Raw genomic sequence first — 21,299 nt, 5'->3', positions numbered from 1 at the left:
TTTACATACTAGAGAGATGTAGAAGCACACATGGCAGCATGCGTTCAAGGAAAGTCGAATGTCTGCTTGTCTGGCAAATGAATAGACTCTAATGACTGATGTGGTAAAGCTGCAGTGGAAATGTTAACTGTAATGCTGTAGTTCACTGTAACTGTTTGTTGGGTGTGTGTTTTTTTTTCCAGACTTTTGTGTTATTGATTGGAACTTTAGCTTCATGTATGGTGATTATGCACCTGTTGCTTGCAAATTCAACTAGGTGAAATGCCTATGTAAGAAGATAGATAGCGCTGGGGCCTTAATCATTTATATTTATGAATGTAATATTGAGAATTCAACTGGAGGACAGTATTGTATTGTATTTTTTACATTATGGTTTCTACCATACTGGGGGGGGTCTATGAAACTGGTGAAAAATGACCCCTTTGTAAACAGTTCAGAATCTAAACCACTGCATTTAAGGCAGTTGCAGCAAAAAGGGGAAGAGATATAAGAGGGAAGGGTGTTTGAGATCACATCTGCAATGTGTATTAAAGCTTATATGAAAAGGCAGGAAAGTCTTCAGGAGGGTTTTTAATAAGATGAGCCTTTGCAAACAGGTTTGAGGATGGCTTTCTAGCCATAATGGGATGTATTCATTGCATAGTGTTCTCATGTTATCTTTCTCTTCCTAGAATGCCTAAGTCAAAGGAACTTGTGTCTTCAAGCTCATCTGTCAGTGACTCAGATAGTGAAGTTGACAAAAAGGTGAAGACCATATGCAGTTTAACTACTGTATTAACTCTTATATTTCAGGCTGGGGTTAAAGAATTAGGTGAGCGTTATATCACAAAATGCATGTCATTCCATATGATTTATCAGACACTTAACCCCAAAACGTGGCCCGCAACAACTCCAAAGCAACAAAACTAAAACAAACAAAACCCACCCTGCAGGATTAGGGTTTGGGTGGATGCTTTTTGCTTTGCAGTAAACTTCTTAAGTTGCATTTTGCTTTCTTCAGGACTTTCCATATGGTATATCTAGCCACAAGCTTCCTGGAATTATTTGCTGCTTGTGGCAAGTGATAGAAGGCTTCTGTATAAGCTGCCCCTGGTGGCAAGAACTTGGACTAACTTTCAGGCCACCCCCCCACCCCCTTCATTTTGGTATCTGGATTATTTGCAAGTCCAAAACAAAAACTTCTACTTGCCCTTGTCATCCATGTCACTTGCATATCTTGTTCACATGCTCTTTTTCTCTGTTTCAGATTCTTACATTTACTGTAATACTATCTGTTAGTTTCTCACTTAAAAGCTGTGCCAATCTGAATGTCTGAGTTGATAATTTTAACATTAACTGTTTAGATGTATAAATTTAGTGTTCATTTATTTTTAATAGTTATTTAACTTATAAGTTTGTATAGATGTACCAGTCATTACAAACAAAAAAAAAAATTCACTGTTGCATTCAGTTTAAGAAATGCTAGGTGGTAATGCAGACATCAGGTCTTTTAGTGCAGTATGCGAAGAGACTGTCTGCTTTACTGAATTGGTTCAAATGTGACTTGGTTGCACTTAGCAAATTAGGTGTTTTGTCCATTCTTAATATAAGAGAAAATGGTCAGGTGATTTTTTTGTTGTTGTTGTTAGGGAAATGTATTCCTGAAAACAACAGTCTGCTTCTGTGGGCAGTAAGGTGGTGGGTTTTGTTTTTGGGTTTTTTTTTTTTTTTTTCCCCTGACAACCTCACATATTTGTTGGAACTGTTTTGTCTTTAAAAGGTATTATCTACAATATGATTCTAGCAGGTGAGACTAATTTTTGGTATCTTTGTATTATTCTTTCCTTGGGGTAGGCATGATTACTATATAACCATTAGTAGAAATAGTAACTTTGTAGCGTCTGCTAGTAAAGTAATCTGATTTACAGGTGATATTGTCTGAATGTTTTAAAAGTGTTTAGTTTATCATGCTATGGACAGAGATTGGACTCCAATTAAAAAAAAACCAAACCACCCAACAAAAACAAAATAACCAAAAAAACCCAAACCCCCCAAAGCTCAAACAAAACCAACAAACAACTCCTCTGCTGGATTTGATTTCCAGATCCTTTCTTCATTATCTCATTGTCGTGTCCCTGTCGTGTGTCTGTCCGTGTCACCCACCCCCACCCCCCCAAACAGTTGTTAGCTGTCCTGTATTTTTCATTGCACTCAGTGGAAAGGAAGGCAAAGCTTCCAACAGACTAAAATTTTAATTAAAACTACTGAACTGACAATATTACTGTGTAAAAAGAGTAGGCTTTTTGAAGTGTATTTTGATCTAATCCAATTCTCTTTAAATGCGAAGTATTATGGTAAACTTCACTGGGAACAGAATTAGGCTCACTTGAAGATTTTTTTTTTTTAATTCCAGTCTAAATGTACAGTATTGGATACCTGCCTTCACAGAAGGAAGGTGATAATGTGTATTGCATAGTAGTAGTTTGTGACCTCTAATCCAAACTTTTTTGTAACTTATAAAATGTGTTGTGGTTCATGCATTTCTTTTTTTTTTTTTTATTCTTGCTCCAAGGCAAAGCGGAAAAAGCAAGCAGCTCCAGAAAAGCCTGTAAAGAAACAAAAGACTGGTGAAAGTTCAAAGGGTGCAGCTTCTTCTAAGCAAAACAGTAACAGAGATGAGAATATGTTTCAGGTAAAATTGACTCTCTTAGAGCCTGGTTAAGGTAACCATTTACATCATATTCAGTATAAATTTTATTAAGTGATCTGAATATCTTAATAGCATGGTGCTTGGCCAAAGGGGATTGCGATGCTAGCATGCAGATGAGATGCTCAGAAAAAGCTTTGTCAGGTTTCAGTAGAGTAAAAGAATCTGGCAATTGATTCTAACCCTTATGTCTTTGCCCATGGTAACTTTCTGGGTAGTCATTTTGTCTGTAAATACAGCACTTACTGTGAGTATACTGTAAATATTAGATCAGGACAGTCTCTACATGAAAATGTTTTTTAATCCAGGCTCTTGAAAGAAAGGTTCTTGGAAACCAAAGTATGGACTCTTCATTCCTATTTAACTAGGTCAAGGGCAACTTGGCTTCTGTCTTATAAGACAGTGTCTTGGAAAAAGTTTTGTTTGTTCCTTTTTTGATGCAGGTTTTTCTCACTGAACATCCAAAAAGATTGTAATTTTTGACATTGTCTTTATTTTTAAGATGGGATGAATGTACATTTTCAGTAGCAAGAAGTATTTGTGAATTCAGGGTGTTGCAGTTCCTGGGGTTAGCTGAGGCAGTAGCAGTGTGTGCTGAAAGTTGTGTAAGAATATGCGTAGCTCGGAATTACCTGTTTTAGGGGTGCGGATTAAGACTTATTTAATGTCTGTGACTAGGTGGCTTGAAAAGGGTCAAGGGATAGGAAAGGAACTTAAATTCTTAGACTTAGGTTCTTAAGTTTGAAAGGGTATGGGAGAGGTGCCTAATAAGATGGTCCCAATGCTGAGTAAGGCAAAATAAATGGTTTTGGGCTGTAGCATCAATTCTCACTTTCCTCTTCATGTATAATTGGAGGGAGAGCTTCAGTTTAAGACACTGGGCATCAATGTCTGAACTTCCCCACTGAATGAAGAATATATTTTTAGTTCTGTTGGGGAATGCTTTGATCCCTGTAGCTAAAAATGAGATAGTATCTTCTACGCTTAATGAGGTGAACTGCAGTTAGAACTCAACAAAAACAAACCCACCCCACCCCCCAAACCTCCTATGTACCTATGTATAGGCTTTATGCTATGTTTGTAATAGGTTCAGAAGTTCCAGCCTTGGGGAAAAAGATTAAAAATTTTAATGCTCTCCTGATGGGGGGGGGGGCCAACCCCCCAAAACCCCCTTTCAAATAAAAGCAAAAGTATTTGTGTGCTCTGACTTCTTTCAGCCTTTTTGACCTAAGAAAATAAAAAGTTACGAAAAACAGACAGTAGAGAACTCATTAGTCTGATAAGAGCACTATTCTTCCGGTGTTGAGTAAAATATAGAGAAAATGTCAATATCACCTTGACCTAAAACATCGGTGTTCCTTAGTCTCTTACTTGCCTTTTAGTTACTCAACAACAAAAGTGGCTTGTTTGGTTTTTTTTTTTAGATTTCCTATTGTGTTACATGAAGCATTGTGGGCTTTTTTTTTTTCATGCTATATCAGCTTCAGTTGCATCTTAGTTAATGCACAATTTCAGTGTAGAAGTAGCATTGTAGGTTTGAGGGTACTTCCCCCCCCCCCCCCCCCCCCCAGGAGAGCAGAGCATGCTAGTTGCATGTTATTTTTTAGGTATGGTTTTGTTTGTTCTAGGACTATTAGTAATACTAGAAACTCTCCTTTCTGCTTCCCCATGGTAGTAAAATGATCTCTGTACAAGTGACTGCAGTATAACTTACAAGTGTGGCTTCAGTTGATGGAAATCAGGCTGTAAAGTATTCATAGAATAGTCAGAAGTTCTGTGGCATCCATATTGTGTGTGGGAGTGGCAGAAAATTATGTGAAACTTAGTGATTTGCTGTTCTACACCTTTGGGCTATGTTCTTAAAGTATATAGCTTCCCTTAATATTGAGCTCATTGTGATTGTCATGGTTTCAGCTGGGATAGAGTTAATTTTCTTCACTCTAGCTGGTATAGTGCTGTGCTTTGAAATTAGCATGGAAAAAAAAACCCGTTGAGATAACACACAGATGTTTAGGCTGTTGCTGGGTAGCGCTTATACTAGTCAAGGACATGTCTAGCCTCCCATGCTCTGCTGGGTGCACAAGAAGCTGGGAGGGGAGGGGGCACAGCTAAGAGAGCGGATTCAAACTGACCAAAGGGATATTCCATATCATGTAACGTCATGCCCAGTATGCTAACTGGGAGGAGCTGGCCAGGGGAGGGAGGGAGCAATCGCGGCTCAGGGACGGGCAGCGTCGGTCGGCAGGTGGTGAGCGGTTGTATCGTTCGTGTTTCTGTGTCTTTTTTCCTGTTTTCCCTTTCCTTCCTTTTCCCTTTTATTATATTAACATTATTGTCATTATTATCATAATCATTTATCATCATCATTCTATTGTAGTTATTAAACTGTGCTTATCTCAACCCACAAGTTCTTTTGCTCGTCCGATTCTCTTCCCCATCCCACAGGGGTGGGGTGGGGGGGTGTGTGAGCGAGCGGCTGCGTGGTGTTCAGTTGACAGCTGAGGCTGAACCACGACAGTCTATTTTTGGCGCCCAACGTGGGGCACGAAGGGTTTGAGATAATAGCAGTTGCTGTTCACAGCATTGATTAATCTGCTCGCAGTATTAGTTTGTCCAGTCTTTACCATGCTGATTGTAAAGTACATGTTAAAACTTGCTGTTGGTTTTGTCAGTTGGCTGTGCTCTGCAGTGATTAGAGATATTTTGCCTAGGAGACGTGTTATTAAAACACTGGCCTTGACTGTTATTGGTTATTTAGGTTTTGCATGGAAGCCGTTACTGTACTACAGCTACCACCTCATGGAGGCAATTAGCAATTATACCTCTTCCTCTGAGGAGTTTTTTATGGAGGAAATGCAGAATGGCACCGTAGCTACTATCTTATGTAATGTCTCCTCCCTCATTACAACAACTTTTCAGTATCTTGAACATCCTTGTGTAGTTAAGATACATCTGTTGATATTGCTTTGGCAGGTGGTATCAGATCTGTCTAAGGCTAGTAAGCAAGTTAAGAATATAATCCAGAGATCTGTCCCAAGGCTCGATAGCTATGCGTGGCAGGGTATGTGGGAAAGTATGGGGAAATGCCTAAGACGGTGGGCACCCCCCCCGTGGTGTGGGACTTCACCCCTGAACAAGTGCAGAATCCTGAAAAAGTAGTAGAACATTTGGAGGAAGTATGTTGTCACCCTGGCAATTCCAGAGAGATACAGATCACTGCCATGTGCTGGGGTCTGGCTTATGCCTATCGAGCCCTATTTAACACTATTCAGTACCCCCAAGGGAAAGAGAAGGGAGGTACTCCAACCCCCGTGACAAGCACTGTGGCCACCCAACCCCCTACGACAGGCACTGCAGCTACTCCAACCCCGGTGACGAGCACTGCGGCTACTCCAACCCCGGTGACGAGCGTTGCAGGTAAACCACAGGACCAACCTGTGCCAGTATCAGTCGCCCCTATACGCAAGAAGAAATCATGGAAGAGAAGGTCAACTCGTTTAGAAAGAGATTACGAGGAACCAGGGCCATCACGAGAAGAGGAGGAGGAGGAGGAACCATGTGTACAAGAAACGGAAACTACCCGATCTCTATCCTTGAGTGAGTTGCGGGATATACGGAAAGATTTCGGGCGTCATTCAGGTGAGCACGTTATCACCTGGCTGCTCCGATGCTGGGATAATGGGGCCAGTAGTTTGGAATTAGAGGGGAAGGAAGCCAAACAACTGGGATCCCTCTCTAGGGAAGGGGGCATTGATAAAGCAATTGGAAAAGGAACACAAGCCCTCAGCCTCTGGAGGCGGCTCCTGTCCGCGGTGAGAGAGAGGTATCCCTTCAAAGAAGATATTGTATTTCGCCTAGGAAAATGGACGACCATGGAGAAAGGCATTCAGCATCTAAGGGAATTAGCCGTGCTTGAGGTGGTTTATGGTGACCTGGACGATCAACAGTCCTCCAAAGATCCAGATGAAGCTGAGTGCACACGACCCATGTGGCGGAAGTTTGTACGGAGCGCACCATCCTCGTATGCGAACTCATTGGCAGTGATGTCCTGGAAAGATGACGAGACACCAACGGTGGCTGAGTTGATTGATAGACTCCGGGAATATGAAGCGAATCTCTCTTCCTCGCTCGTCTCTGCTGTTGAGAAACTGTCCCGAGAGGTCCAGCAACTCAAAGAAGATAGGTCCTACTCCCCACCAGTACGGACCAGTATCTCAGCCATTAGGAGTAATCGTCCCTTGGCTCAAGAGAAGGGATACACACGACGGGGCACCCTATGGTTTTACCTGTGTGATCACGGAGAGGACATGAAGAAGTGGGATGGAAAACCTACCTCAGCCTTAGAGGCACGGGTACGTGAGCTGCAAGGGAGAACAATTACTCAGGGAAGTTTCTCCAGGAGAGCTGCTGCCCCAGTTTCCCGTAAGCAATTCTCCAGACAGAGGAGCAGAAGTGCTGATGGCCTGACTGATCTTAACAGAGACACCTGTGATTCATATTTACCGGAAGTGAGTGATGAATACTATGATCAGGACTAGGGGGGCCCTGCCTCCAGCCAGGTGGAGGAAAGGGATAACCGGGTTTACTGGACTGTGTGGATCCGATGGCCTGGCACATCTGACCCACAGGAATATAGAGCTTTAGTGGACACCGGCGCACAGTGTACCTTAATGCCATCAAACTATATAGGGGCAGAACCCATCAGCATTGCTGGAGTGACAGGGGGATCGCAAGAGCTAACTGTATTGGAGGCCGAAGTGAGCCTCACTGGCAATGAGTGGCAAAAGCACCCTATTGTGACTGGCCCAGAGGCTCCGTGCATCCTTGGCATAGACTACCTCAGGAGAGGGTATTTCAAGGACCCAAAAGGGTACAAGTGGGCTTTTGGTGTAGCTGCCTTGGAGACGGCGGAAATTAAACAGCTGTCTACCTTGCCCGGTCTCTCGAAGGACCCTTCTGTTGTGGGTTTGCTGAAGGTCAAAGAACAACAGGTGCCGATCGCCACCACAACAGTGCACCGGCGGCAATATCGCACCAACAGAGACTCTCTGATCCCCATCCACAGGCTCATTCATCGACTGGAGAGCCAAGGAGTCATCAGTAAAACCCACTCACCCTTTAACAGTCCCATATGGCCAGTCCGGAAGTCTAATGGAGAGTGGAGGCTAACAGTAGACTATCGTGGCCTGAACGAAGTCACTCCACCATTGAGCGCTGCTGTGCCAGACATGCTAGAACTTCAATATGAACTGGAGTCAAAGGCAGCCAAGTGGTATGCCACAATTGATATTGCTAATGCATTCTTCTCAATCCCTCTGGCAGCAGAGTGCAGGCCACAGTTTGCTTTTACTTGGAGGGGCGTCCAGTACAGCTGGAATCGACTGCCCCAGGGGTGGAAACACAGTCCTACCATTTGCCATGGACTGATCCATAATGCTTTGGAACAAGGTGGAGCTCCTGAACACCTACAATACATTGATGACATCATTGTGTGGGGCAATACAGCGGAAGAAGTTTTTGAGAAAGGAAAGGAAATAGTTCAAATCCTCCTGAAAGCTGGTTTCGCCATAAAACAAAGTAAAGTTAAGGGACCTGCATGAGAAATCCAGTTCTTGGGAATAAAATGGCAAGATGGTCGTCGTCAGATCCCCATGGATGTGATCAACAAAATAGCAGCCATGTCTCCACTAACCAGCAAAAAGGAAACACAAGCTTTCTTGGGCGTTGTGGGTTTTTGGAGAATGCATATTCCACACTACAGTCTGATCGTAAGCCCTCTCTATCAAGTGACCCGGAAAAAGAATTATTTCAAATGGGGCCCTGAACAACAACAAGCCTTTGAACAGATTAAATGGGAAATAGTTCATGCAGTAGCTCTTGGGACAGTCCGGGCAGGACAAGATGTAAAGAATGTGCTCTACACTGCAGCCGGGGAGAATGGCCCTACCTGGAGCCCCTGGCAGAAAGCACATGGGGAGACCCGAGGTCGACCCCTAGGGTTTTGGAGTCGGGGATACAGAGGGTCCGAAGCCCGCTATACTCCAACTGAAAAAGAGATATTGGCAGCATATGAAGGGGTCCGAGCTGCTTCAGAAGTGGTTGGTACTGAGGCACAGTTGCTCCTGGCACCCCGACTGCCAGTGCTGGGCTGGATGTTCAGAGGGAACGTCCCCTCCACACACCATGCAACTGATGCTACGTGGAGTAAATGGGTTGCACTGATCACCCAGTGGGCTCGAGTAGGAAACCTCAGTCGCCCAGGAATCTTGGAAGTGATTATGGACTGGCCAGGAGGCAAAGACTTTGGAATATCACCAGAGGAGGAGGTGACACATGCTGAAGAAGCCCCACTGTATAACACACTGCCAGAAAAGGAGAAGCAGTATGCCCTGTTTACTGATGGGTCCTGTCGCCTTGTGGGAAAGCACCGGAGATGGAAGGCTGCTGTATGGAGTCCTACACGACAAGTAGCAGAAACTGCTGAAGGAGAAGGTGAATCGAGCCAGTTTGCAGAAGTAAAGGCCATCCAGCTGGCCTTAGACATCGCTGAACGGGAAAAGTGGCCAGCGCTCTCTCTCTATACTGACTCCTGGATGGTGGCAAATGCCCTGTGGGGCTGGCTACAGCAGTGGAAGCAAAGCAACTAGCAGCGCAGAGGCAAACCCATCTGGGCTGCCGCACTGTGGCAAGATATTGCTGCCTGGGTAGAGAACCTGGTTGTAAAGGTACGGCATGTGGATGCTCACGTCCCCAAGAGTCGAGCCACTGAAGAACATCGAAACAAGCAGCAGGTAGATCAGGCTGCCAAGATTGAGGTGGCTGAGGTGGATCTGGACTGGCAGCATAAGGGTGAACTATTTCTAGCTCGATGGGCCCATGACACCTCAGGCCATCAAGGGAGAGATGCAACATACAGGTGGGCTCGTGACCGAGGGGTGGACTTGACCATGGACGTTATTGCGCAGGTTATCCACGAATATAAAATGTGTGCTGCAATCAAGCAAGCGAAGCGGGTAAAGCCTCTGTGGTATGGGGGACGATGGCTGAAATCTAAATATGGGGAGGCCTGGCAAATTGACTCTATCACACTCCCACAGACCCGCCAAGGCAAGCGCCATGTTCTCACCATGGTAGAAGCAACCACCGGCTGGCTGGAAACCTATCCTGTCCCCCACGCCACTGCCCGGAACACTATCCTGGGTCTCGAAAAACAAGTGCTGTGGCGACATGGCACCCCAGAGAGAATTGAGTCAGACAATGGGACTCATTTCCGAAATAACCTCATAGACACCTGGGCCAAAGAGCATGGCATTGAGTGGGTGTATCACATCCCCTATCGTGCACCAGCCTCTGGGAAAATCGAAAGATACAATGGACTATTAAAGATGACACTGAGAGCAATGGGGGTTGGAACATTTAAACACTGGGATACACATTTAGCAAAAGCCACCTGGTTAGTCAACACAAGGGGATCTGCCAGGCGAGCTGGCCCTGCCCAATCAGAATCCTTACGTACTGTGGAAGGGGATAGAGTCCCTGTAGTGCACATAAAAAATATGCTGGGCAAGACAGTCTGGGTTATTCCTGCTTCCAGCAGAGGCAAACCCACTCGTGGGATTGCGTTTGCTCGAGGACCTGGGTGCACTTGGTGGGTGATGCGGGAGGATGGAGGAGTCCGGTGTGTACCCCAGGGGGATTTAATTTTGGGTGAAAACAGCCAATGAACTGAATAATATACTGTTAATTGCTATATGATGTTGTATGTCATCACTACTATGGTTGCATCAATGGAATGTTATCATGGTGGGAATCTCCCAATTAATGATAATAGCAAATGAACTTTCAATGGAACCGAGCAAAGTGCAGCAGTGAGAGAACAAGAACTACCAGTGCAGCGGTGATGGAACAAGGACTGACATGCAACAATCTGACCCCACGCACACCGCCACTCCGAAGGACCCTTACAAGAGATGAAATCCAAAGTCATGGACTAAATGAACTCAATGGACATTTCACAGGCATTCTACAGGGGTGTTCCATAGACTAGTGGAATGATAAATGAAAATCTGTGTGTGTGTGTGTGTGTGTGTATATATATATATATATATATATATAGTTAAAGGATGAGAAGATGGATAGGGATTATTGAATTTGTACTGAATAGTATGGGACCTGAGCATGATGTCAATGATATGGAATAAGGGGTGGATACTGTCATGGTTTCAGCTGGGATAGAGTTAATTTTCTTCACTCTAGCTGGTATAGTGCTGTGCTTTGAAATTAGCATGGAAAAAAAAAACCTGTTGAGATAACACACAGATGTTTAGGCTGTTGCTGGGCAGCGCTGATACTAGTCAAGGACATGTCTAGCCTCCCATGCTCTGCTGGGTGCACAAGAAGCTGGGAGGGGAGGGGGCACAGCTAAGAGAGTGGATTCAAACTGACCAAAGGGATATTCCATATCATGTAACGTCATGCCCAGTATGCTAACTGGGAGGAGCTGGCCCGTGGAGGGAGGGAGGGAGGGAGCAATCGCGGCTCGGGGACGGGCAGCGTCGGTCGGCGGGTGGTGAGCGGTTGTATCGTTCGTGTTTCTGTGTTTTTTCCCCTGTTTTCCCTTTCCTTCCTTTTCCCTTTTATTATATTAACATTATTGTCATTATTATCATAATCATTTATCATCATCATTTTATTGTAGTTATTAAACTGTGCTTATCTCAACCTACAAGTTCTTTTGCTCGTCCGATTCTCTTCCCCATCCCACAGGGGTGGGGTGGGGGGTGTGTGAGCGAGCGGCTGCGTGGTGTTCAGTTGCCAGCTGAGGCTGAACCACGACACTGCCCTACTCAGAAGATTCAGCATTTTCATAAAGATCTATGTTTTATTATTTTTGTTTGAAACTATTGGTGTAATGGTATTCTTGAAACTAATTATGAAGAATAGAATAATTGTAAGTAGAAGGGAATTAATTCAGTATAAGAGACCATGTGTATTTTATTTGCATGTCTTGGCCTTTTTAGGTTTTATAGGTAGCCTAGTATACTTTGGAATTTGTTAAAGGATTTGGGCGCAGTTGGGTGTGGAAATTTATCTTACTCCTGTCTGTGATGACTAGAGGCCCCAAGGACAAGCATTATTCATATTAATGTGGAAGGGTTTAGTGTTGATACGTTAGATTGCTGTCTGTGGCTTGGAGCCAACATGAGTTCTGCATCGTGTGCTTTGGTTGGTTAGATGACAGGATTTTTCAATCTATGCCTGATTTGGATAAGGTTTGTTAATACTGTCAGGATGCAGTATTAATGACTATCCAGAGCAGAACCACATGATGTGACTCCACAGAAATTGTTATTTCAAAAGTAGTTTGCCTGTTTTGGGCCCCCCCCCCCCTTTTTTTTTTTTTTAATTTGGGTCAAATTTGCTTTTTGACTTGTGAGAAATAAGTGCTCCAGTTTCCAAGTGTAATGTCTTGACCTATCATAGGCTCCTGAAAGTAGATAAATGTATGTTTGTGATACGCTGGAAGGTGATTGATTGTGAAATGCATTGGTGACCACCTAAGTTTCAGAATTAATGTACTAAACCAATTTGCTGTGTTACAGATCTCAGCTGTTTACAGGACTCTATTCTAGGCGCTTATATTAGCTTATTGTGCTTCTTCTAATGCTATGCATATAGTTATCAGCTAAGAAAGAAGGATGCTGCTTTTGCTGTTTCTGTTTCCACAGCATGTATACAGTTTAATCAAGGCAAACTGGAAATAGGAGGAAAAATGGCGAAGAAGGTGGTTGCTGAAACTTGTCCAGTTGCATAGCTGTGAAAGAAACTTAGACACAATTCAGTGCATTTTATTCTAAAAAATGGAAACCTGGAAATAATGTTTTAAATGTCTTCTGATTTATTTAATTCAATAGAATAGTATATCTAAGGAGCTGTGATACTTAGTAAAAAGCATATGAACTTGTCTATGAAGGCTGAACTGCAGTAACTACCCTGCTATAAATCAGTGCAGCCCTTGGAACACTAATGTGGTTAGAGATACAAAGGTGTCTTAGATCACTGAAATTATTCTAGGACTATCGGCTGCTGCATGAACAAAGAATTGTTCAGAAATGATTCAAGGTCAGAATTGCAGGTAACTGAACTTCAAGAAACATTAACTTAATTCTAGATTTTGATTGAGGTTTTTAAACCATACTTTAGAAGCCTATTTAAAGCTTTTTAGCAGTGGCAACTGTTTTGTATAGAGTTCAACTAAGCATTTGAAACTTAATGTGAGCATTCAGCTGAAATCTAGACGGTGGTATAAAACCTAACCTAACTTAACTTCAGCATTTTCATATGGAACTGTTTACATTTAAGGTAGACTTACTGATTAAATGATGTGTGCTTTGTATTATTGCCCCTTGCCTTACTGTAGTTGAGTTAAGATGTAGTCTTATCTTCAGTAGTCAAATCCTAAACCCTTTTACTGCATTTGCAGCTATAATCTGCTATATTGTATCAGATTTTGTCTCTTAGAGCAAATCTGGAATTACTTGGCAATGCACTAATAGTCTTTGATAGACCTGGAAAAAAAAAGACGTTATGGAGTACTACTGCTTGAAGCTGGTTTTAGAGGTGACCTTAAAAGTCACTGAAGCATTATAGGGTAAAACCAAGAAATGTTGTTTGTGTATCCTTTGCCAGCAGTGCTGATGGACTTGGGTACGGTACCAAGTTTTCGTCTGAAAGAACTTGGCTACTGTGACATTGTACCTTATTTTTGAATGTTAAATTTGTAGTACTGTGGAAGTATTTAATAAATCAGTCACAAAATACGATCTCATAAACTTGTTCATTTTAATGGATGCTTTGAAGTAGGAAAACAACTGCTTCAGGCTTATGGTATCTAAAGATGTCCCAATTGTTTTAAAATAAGTTTTAGAGTAAATTTAGCATGATCTGCATAAGAAAAAAATTACTTCAAGTATGTTTTATATTTGCTTAGTGTTATATATATATATTTTTTTTTTTTTTTTGGTGGGAAAAAACCCAGCTTTTATGGCTTAAACATCTGTGGATTATTTTAATTGGTTGGAGAGTTGTTCATGCTTTCTGGTCAGGCTTAATGCTAGTAAGATGTGTTTGGCTCTCTGTTAAATTATGTCAAAGTGCAAGATGCATAAATTAAGGAAGTTGAAAACTAAAACTAATGCTTTATCAGGAAGGAATATTTTATTTTTAAAACTGCTTACTTTTGAATGTATTCGTTCTTCATAAATTGTATCCAGAAGGTACATACAGAATACTAAGAATTTCTTACATGAATTGTATTTGATTGTGTTTTTATGATCTAATTTCTGATTCTCAAATTCACATTAAAGTTTGAATTTATGTGAATGAGTAGTTCTTAATCAAATTTTGAGAAATTTGATAAAGCCTAAATATGTAGTGTAATGCTGTCTCTCTTCCTTTCCCCTCCTCACCCTTTTTTCTTGTCTTAAGAAAAAAAAAGCCCTCATAATTCATCTAAGCCACTGTGGTGTGAGGCTATAAAATTCCAAAGTCATTTCATATTGTGCTACATGCTGGTAAACTTAAAGTATTTAGATTTTTTTTTTAAACATCTGGTACAGTGCGATAGTCTCTTAACCACCATTCCAATGAAGTGACATGAGGACTCAGGAGCAGGCATGGGACAGTTGGTGGCTTGCTTTCATTTCCATCTGTATTTACTGTGCTTAAAAAAAAAAGGGGGGGGGGGGGAAGGCCCAAAACAAACAAACCCTCCACCCCTCTAGAAATTGTTTATCTCATATGTACAGAAATTAAATTAGATATTCATATGGAATGGATTAAAATTTAGATTTGGGAGTAGAGCTCCCTCTTTCCTGTTTGTTTACAGCTGCTACTAACAATGATGGTTATAATAAAGGCAAAATTTTATTTCAGAAAAGAGTAAATTAGTGGGTTTTGTAAGACGTAAGCTTGTTAGAATATAGGTATTTTTATTCTAGGGGAGTCACTTCTGTATTGAGCATTGAATGCTCAACTAGTTTTAAGTCATTCATCCACTTATATTGTCATTATTTGCCTACTGACTACTCTGGATTAAGCTCTTGATCTAGTTGTTTCTCTGGTGTCTATAATAAGCTGCAGTGTGCAATGTCACGTGTCCAAGTCTGATACTGCTGGGAAAAGTGAAGGATGTAAAATATCTAAAAGATGTCCTTATATGTGTTTTGACAGATTGGCAAAATGAGGTATGTCAGTGTTCGTGACTTTAAAGGGAAAGTCTTAATTGATATTAGAGAATATTGGATGGATCAAGAAGGTGAAATGAAGCCCGGCAGGAAAGGTATTGTTCTGCTTCATGTTATTTGTATTAAAACATTGTCTGCAGTTTAGAGACCTGTGTATCAGTTTTCTATCACAGAATCACAGGTTGGAAGGGACCTCAGGGATCATCTAGTCCAACCTTTCTAGGAAGAGCACAGTCTAGACAAGATGGCCCAGCACCCTGTCCAGCCAAATCTTAAAAGTGTCCAATGTGGCCGAGCCAACGACTTCCCTGGGGAGATTATTCCAATGGTTGACTGTCCTCACTGTGAAAAATTTTTCTCTGGTGTCCAATCAGAATCTCCCCAAGAGCAATTTGTGTCCATTCCCCCTTGTCCTCTCCATGTGACTCCTTGTAAAAAGGGAGTCTCCATCTTCTCTGTAGCTACCCTTTAAGTACTGGTACATGGTGATGAGATCCCCTCTAAGCCTCCTTTTCTCAAGGCTGAACAAACCCAGCTCTCCCAGCCTATCCTCATATGGCAGGCTCCCCAGTCCTCTGATCACCTTGGTGGCCCTTCTCTGGACCCCTGCCAGCCTGTCCACATCCTTTTTGTATAGAGGGGACCAGAACTGTACACAGTACTCCAGGTGTGGCCTGACAGGCACTGAGTAGAGTGGGATAATGACTTCTTTCTCTCTGCTGGCGATGCCCTTTCTGATGCAACCCAGCATCCTGTTGGCCGCAGCAGCACACTGTTTGCTCACGTTGAGCTTTCTGTCCACCAGGACCCCCAGGTCCCTTTCCACAGAGCTGCTACCATGACATATTTGAAAGTGTGTAGAGCAGTGCACTGACCCATTTTTGGTCAACACATCTTGGTCTGCTATAGGTGAGGGAATAAGGTTTCACTTTTGAGCCTGAACTCAAACACCACGGTGAGTATCTGTAAAGTATGTCCTTTCCCTGCCAACCTGTCAATATTGAAGTGTTTTCTTTGCTGTTGAGAAGCATGAAGTTTTCAGAACCTTTGGGAATTCAGTGGGTTTCAGATATATCCTGGCAATGTGTGAAAAGTACATCAGACCTGTCTTCAGGTTAAATGAAATGGGAAACTTTGGAATATTACACAATTGCTGATAACACTTTTGGCACATTGCCTGGAGAAACAGACCAATACTCGAGATCAGAAGCTGCAGTCCCACAGGCATGAAGATCAGGGATTTTCTAGGTAATTCTTCCTGTGAGAATCAACTTATTAAAACTTCCCTGAAACACGTTACAGTTACAGAGGGTCAGTAAGGAAAAGGTGATAACGATGATACAAGTAGTTCCTTTGGTTGATTTGTCTTGTGCTTTGCCAAAACATCTTTGTTAGCTTTCATTAGGATGAGAATGAAACTCTAGATCTTCATTATGCCTTCTGAAGTATTTAGGCTGCAATAAGGATTTTAAAAAGAACTTACTTAAATTACACTGCAAATGCAGCCTGGTAATATGCTTCAAAGTGTTTCTTACATTTGGGTTACAAACTTCTTGAGGTCTACTTTGATTTGGATGTTTCTGAAAAAACATTTGCAATAATACAGGCCTGGGGATTATTTTGTTCTGAAAAAAATACTTTTATCAGAAAAATACTGTCATCTTACCCCTCCCTCCTCAAACTAAAACTTTGAAAATATAGAATCATAAATTAATTCAGGTTGAAAGTGACGGGGGTGGGGGTGGTAAAATGATTGTTTCTATGTGATGATTTTTGAAGTCCGGAAGTCACTGTTCTGAAGAGGTTGCAGTAGGAGTTGGGTCTGAATCTCTTAATTTCTGAGAGCCACAAGCTAGGGAAGGTGGCTTAGCTTGCCTTTCCCCTGATAGTTTTCCAAAAGATCAAGTGCACATGAAAACATGTATTAATAAATAGTTTTGCCAACATTGAGAAATGATATTTGGTTTTCAGGGTGAAAACCTGAGGTTTCTGAAACTGTGGTGGTCTGCTGCTTCCTGAGCTAATGGGTAAATTAGTTCCATCCTGAAGATCCCAAACACTTTGCTCTTCAGCACCATGTCAATTCTGCTCTTCCCTTCCCTGCTCCTTATCATTTTCTCTTCCTGGGATGTGTTGCATTTCTCCATTGAAAATAAATTTTATGCTTCCTCTTATGAGGAAGGGAAGGAGAACTGAGAACAGGTACAAATACAATTAGAGCAAATTATTATACTAAAAATATCCCATGAGGAGAAATTGTAAGTTATTTACTGTAGGAGATTAATTCTAAACTACTTGATAAAGAGTTATTTGAAATAATTAATTGCATAGGATGAGTTGATAAGGAACCCTGGGACTGCGATAAGAAGAGCAAGATGACAAAACAGTGTGGTTGAAAGGTGTCAGCTTCCCGGAATATGCTTTGGCAGCAGTGGTTGCTGCACAGGTTCTCACCTGTGACTGCCTGGGTGTTGTGGTTTAGCCCCAGCCAGCAACTAAGCCCCACAGAGCCACTTGCTCGTGCCCCCACTGGTGAGATGGGGAATAGAATCAGAAGGGCAAAAGTGAGAAAGCTCATGGGTTAAGAGTTTAATAATTAAAATAAAACATTAATGATAGCAACAACAATAATATAATGAAAAGGAAAATAATGAGAGAGATGAAATGGGGGGGGGGAGAATAAACAACCTAAACAAGTGCTGCAACTGCTCACCACCCACTGACCCGACAATACCAGTCCATGAGCCACAACTGCTCCGCCCTGCCCCAACTCCCACAGTTAATATACTTGTCATGACATAGGATATGCAATATTCCATTGGCCAGTTTGGATCAGCTGTCTTGCCTGTGGCCGCTCCTGGCCTCTTGCCCACCTGGCAGAGCATGGGAAGCTGGAAAGGTCCCTAACTAGTACAGGCATTACTTAGTGACACTTAGCTGCTACTTAACAACTAAAACATCAGTAGGGCATCAGCACTATACCAGATAGTGAAGAAAATTAATTCTCTCGCAGCCAAAACTAGCACTTTCTCCATCCGTTATTCCATACCATTTATGTCATGCCCAGGTACATACTATTCAATACAACCTCACCAACCACCCCTCCCCTTCCCATCCTTTGACATAATACACAGACATCATTCCTTTTGTCTATGGACCACCCCTGTAAAAGGTCTGTAAAATATCCACAAATGTTCACAAAAATGTCTGTTAAGTTAATTCAGTCCATGACTTTGGGTTCCATCTATCGTAACAGTCTTTCAGGGCAGGAGAGATGGGGTGTGTGGTGGTGGATTGTTGCATACTGAAGTCAGTCTTCGTTACATCACTGCTGCACTTTGCTTAGTTTCATCAAAGTTCATCTTCCATGAATAGGGAGATTTCTACTATGATAACCTAGATATGGCATATAGCAACCACAGAAGAAATGCTGGTTTTGGCTGAGAAAGAGTTAATTCTCTTCACTGTAGTGCCTGGGATGGTAAGGGCAAATACCTAGGGCAGTGGGCACCCCCAGTGTTTTGGAGATTTACCCCTGAACAAGTGCAGAATTCTGAAAAAATAGTAGAATATTTGGAGAAAGTATGTTGTTGCCCTGGGAACTCCAGAGAGACACAGATCACTGTAATATGCTGGGGCCTGGCCCATGCCTACAGAGCCCTGTTCAATACTACTCAGTACCCACAAGGGAAAGAGAAGGCCTCTGGATTGAAAGACAGAGCAAAAGGTACTGTGGCTATTCCAACACTGGTGATGAGCACTGCAGCCACTCATACTGCCAGGACAAGCACTGTGGCTACTCAGAACCCCAGGACAGGCACTGCAGCTGAATGAGAGAATCAACCTGTGTCATTATCAGTTACCCCTATACACAGAAAAAAATATTGGAAGAGAAAGTCGACTACTTCAGAAAGAGATGATGGAAGAGCAGGGCCATCATGAGGAGAACAGACGGAAGAAGTCATAAACAAGACTGAAACCACCCGATCCCTATCCTTGAGTGAGCTGCGAGATATACAGAAAGATTTTTCGCTGTCTAGGTGAGCACATTGTCACCTGGTTGCTCCAATACTGGGATAATGGGGCCAGCAGTCTGGAATTAGAGGGGAAGAAAGCCAAACAACTGGGATCCCTCTCCAGGGAAGGGGACATTGACAAAGCGATTAGGAAAGGGACACAAGACCTCAGCCTCTGGATGCAACTCCTGTCTGGAGTAAGAGAAAGGTATCTTTTCAAGGAAGATATTGTATTTCGCCTAGGAAAATGGGTGACCATGGAGAAAGGTATCCAATATCTGAGGGAACTAGCCATGCTTGAGGTGATTTATGGTGACCTGGACGAACAACGGTCCTCCAAAGATCCAGATGAAGCCCAGTGCACGCGACCCATGTGGCAGAAGTTTGCACGGAGCGCACCATTGATGCATGGCAACTTGTTGGCACTAATGTCCTGGAAAGAGGACAAGGCACCAACGGTGGTGGAGTTGATTGATAGACTCCGGGAGAATGGAGCAAATCTCTCTTCCTCGCTCGTCTCTGCTGTTGAGAAACTGTCCTGAGAGTTCCAGCAACTCAGAGAAGATAGGTCCTACTCCCCACCAGTACGGACCAGTATCTCAGCCATTAGGAGTAAACGTCCCTTTGCTCAAGAGAAGGGATACACACGACAGGGCACCCTATGGTTTTACCTGCGTGACTACGGAGAGGACATGAAGAAAAACAAGTCCTGTGGTGACATGGCACCCTAGAGAGAATTGAGTCAGATAACGGGACTCATTTCCGAAATAACCTCATAGACACCTGGGCCAAGGAGCATGACATTGAGTGGGCGTATTACATACCCTATCACGCACCACCTTCTGGGAAAATCGAAAGATACAATGGACTGTTAAAAACTATCCTAAGAGCAATTGGGGGTGGAACATTTAAACACTGGGATACACATTTAGCAAAAGCTATCTGGTTAGTCAACATGAGGGGCTCTGCCAAGCGAGCTGGCCCTGCCCAATCAGAACCCTTAAGTAGTGTGGAAGGGGATAGAGTCCCTGTAGTGCATGTAAAAAATATGCTGGGCAAAACAGTCTGGGTTCTTCCTGCCTCAGGCAAAGGCAAACCCATTTGTGGGATTGTTTTTGCTCAAGGACCTGGGTGCACTTGGTGGGTGATGCGGGAGGATGGAGAAATCTAATGTGTGCCTCAAGGGGATTTGATTTTGGGCGAAAACAGCCAATGAACTGAATAATATGCTGTTAATTGCTGTATAATGTTGTATGTCATCACTCCTATGGTTGCTATATGCCATATCAATGGTATCATGGTGGGAATCTCCCAAATTAATAAAAAAATGAACTTTCGTTGAACCAAGCAAAGTGCAGTGGTGATAGAACGAGGACTGACTTCAGCATGCAACAATCCAACACCACACACAGCACCTCTCTGAAACAATCATACAATAGATGGAACCCAAAGTCATGGACTAAATGAACTCAATGGACGTTTCACAGGCATTTTACAGGGGTGGTCCATAGACTAGGGGAATGATAAATGAAATCTGTATATTCTATTAAAGGATGAGAAGGTGGTTAGGGGTTATTGAAATTGTATTGCATAGTATGGGACCTGAGCATGATGTAAATGATATGGAATAAGGGGTGGATACTGTCATGGTTTTAGGTGGGATAGAGTTCATTTTCTTCACTGGAGCTGGCATAGTGCTGTGCTTTGGACTTAGTATGAAAACAATGTTGATAACACACAGATGTTTTAGTTGTTGCTGGGTAGCGCTTGTACTAGTCAAGGACATTTCTAGCTTCCCATGCTCTGCCAGGTGCACAAGAAGCAGGGAGGAGAGGGGACACAGCTAAGAGAGCGGATTCAAACTGGCCAAAGGGATATTCCATATCATGTAATGTCGTGCCCTGTATGTTAATGGGGAAGAGCTGGCCGGGGGGAGGGAAGTAGCAATCGCGGCTTGGGGACTGGCAGCGTCGGTCGGCGGGTAGTGAGCAGTTGTATCATTTCTGGTTTTTTTTTCCCTTTTCCTTTTTATTATATTATCATTATTGTTATTACTATAATCGTAAGTATTATAATTAATTTTTTATTTTAATTATTAAACTGTTTATATCTCAACCCACAAGTTGTGTGTTTTTTTGCTTTTGCTCTTTTGAGTCTCTCCCCCATCTCACAGGGGTGGGGGGAGTGAGCGAGCGGCTGCATGGTGTTTAGTTGCTGACTGGGGCTGAACCGCAACAGCATGTCATGGTGTCCTTCTCTTTGGCCACCTATAACACTCTCCACTACAGGGAATGTGCACTGCTCAGGATTTGTAGGCCAGGAAAGGGAAGACTTCCCTGGGAAGCTTCTGTA

The 21,299-nt window shown here is 42.8% G+C and overlaps 1 protein-coding gene across 6 annotated transcripts in view; it reads left to right on the top strand.

The window, feature by feature from the left end:
- Positions 1-21,299, top strand: part of LOC135310882 (activated RNA polymerase II transcriptional coactivator p15-like) — a 55,809-nt gene that overhangs the window by 1,374 nt on the left and 33,136 nt on the right. For 4 of the 6 annotated variants that reach the window (XM_064439977.1, XM_064439976.1, XM_064439975.1 and 1 more), the window contains exons 2-4: positions 672-744; positions 2,552-2,671; positions 14,918-15,026. In XM_064439977.1, coding sequence (XP_064296047.1) covers positions 673-744; positions 2,552-2,671; positions 14,918-15,026 — 301 coding nt within the window. In that variant the 5' untranslated portion in view covers position 672. Of the gene's footprint in view, positions 1-671; positions 745-2,551; positions 2,672-14,917; positions 15,027-15,736; positions 15,887-16,902; positions 17,134-21,299 lie in introns of all 6 variants that reach the window. The other 2 variants (XR_010370839.1, XR_010370840.1) reach the window with 2 other exon arrangements.

The sequence above is a fragment of the Phalacrocorax carbo genome (genome assembly GCF_963921805.1).
Source record: "Phalacrocorax carbo chromosome W unlocalized genomic scaffold, bPhaCar2.1 SUPER_W_unloc_4, whole genome shotgun sequence".
Taxonomy (NCBI): domain Eukaryota; kingdom Metazoa; phylum Chordata; class Aves; order Suliformes; family Phalacrocoracidae; genus Phalacrocorax; species Phalacrocorax carbo.
This window is presented reverse-complemented; position numbering and strand designations above follow the sequence as displayed.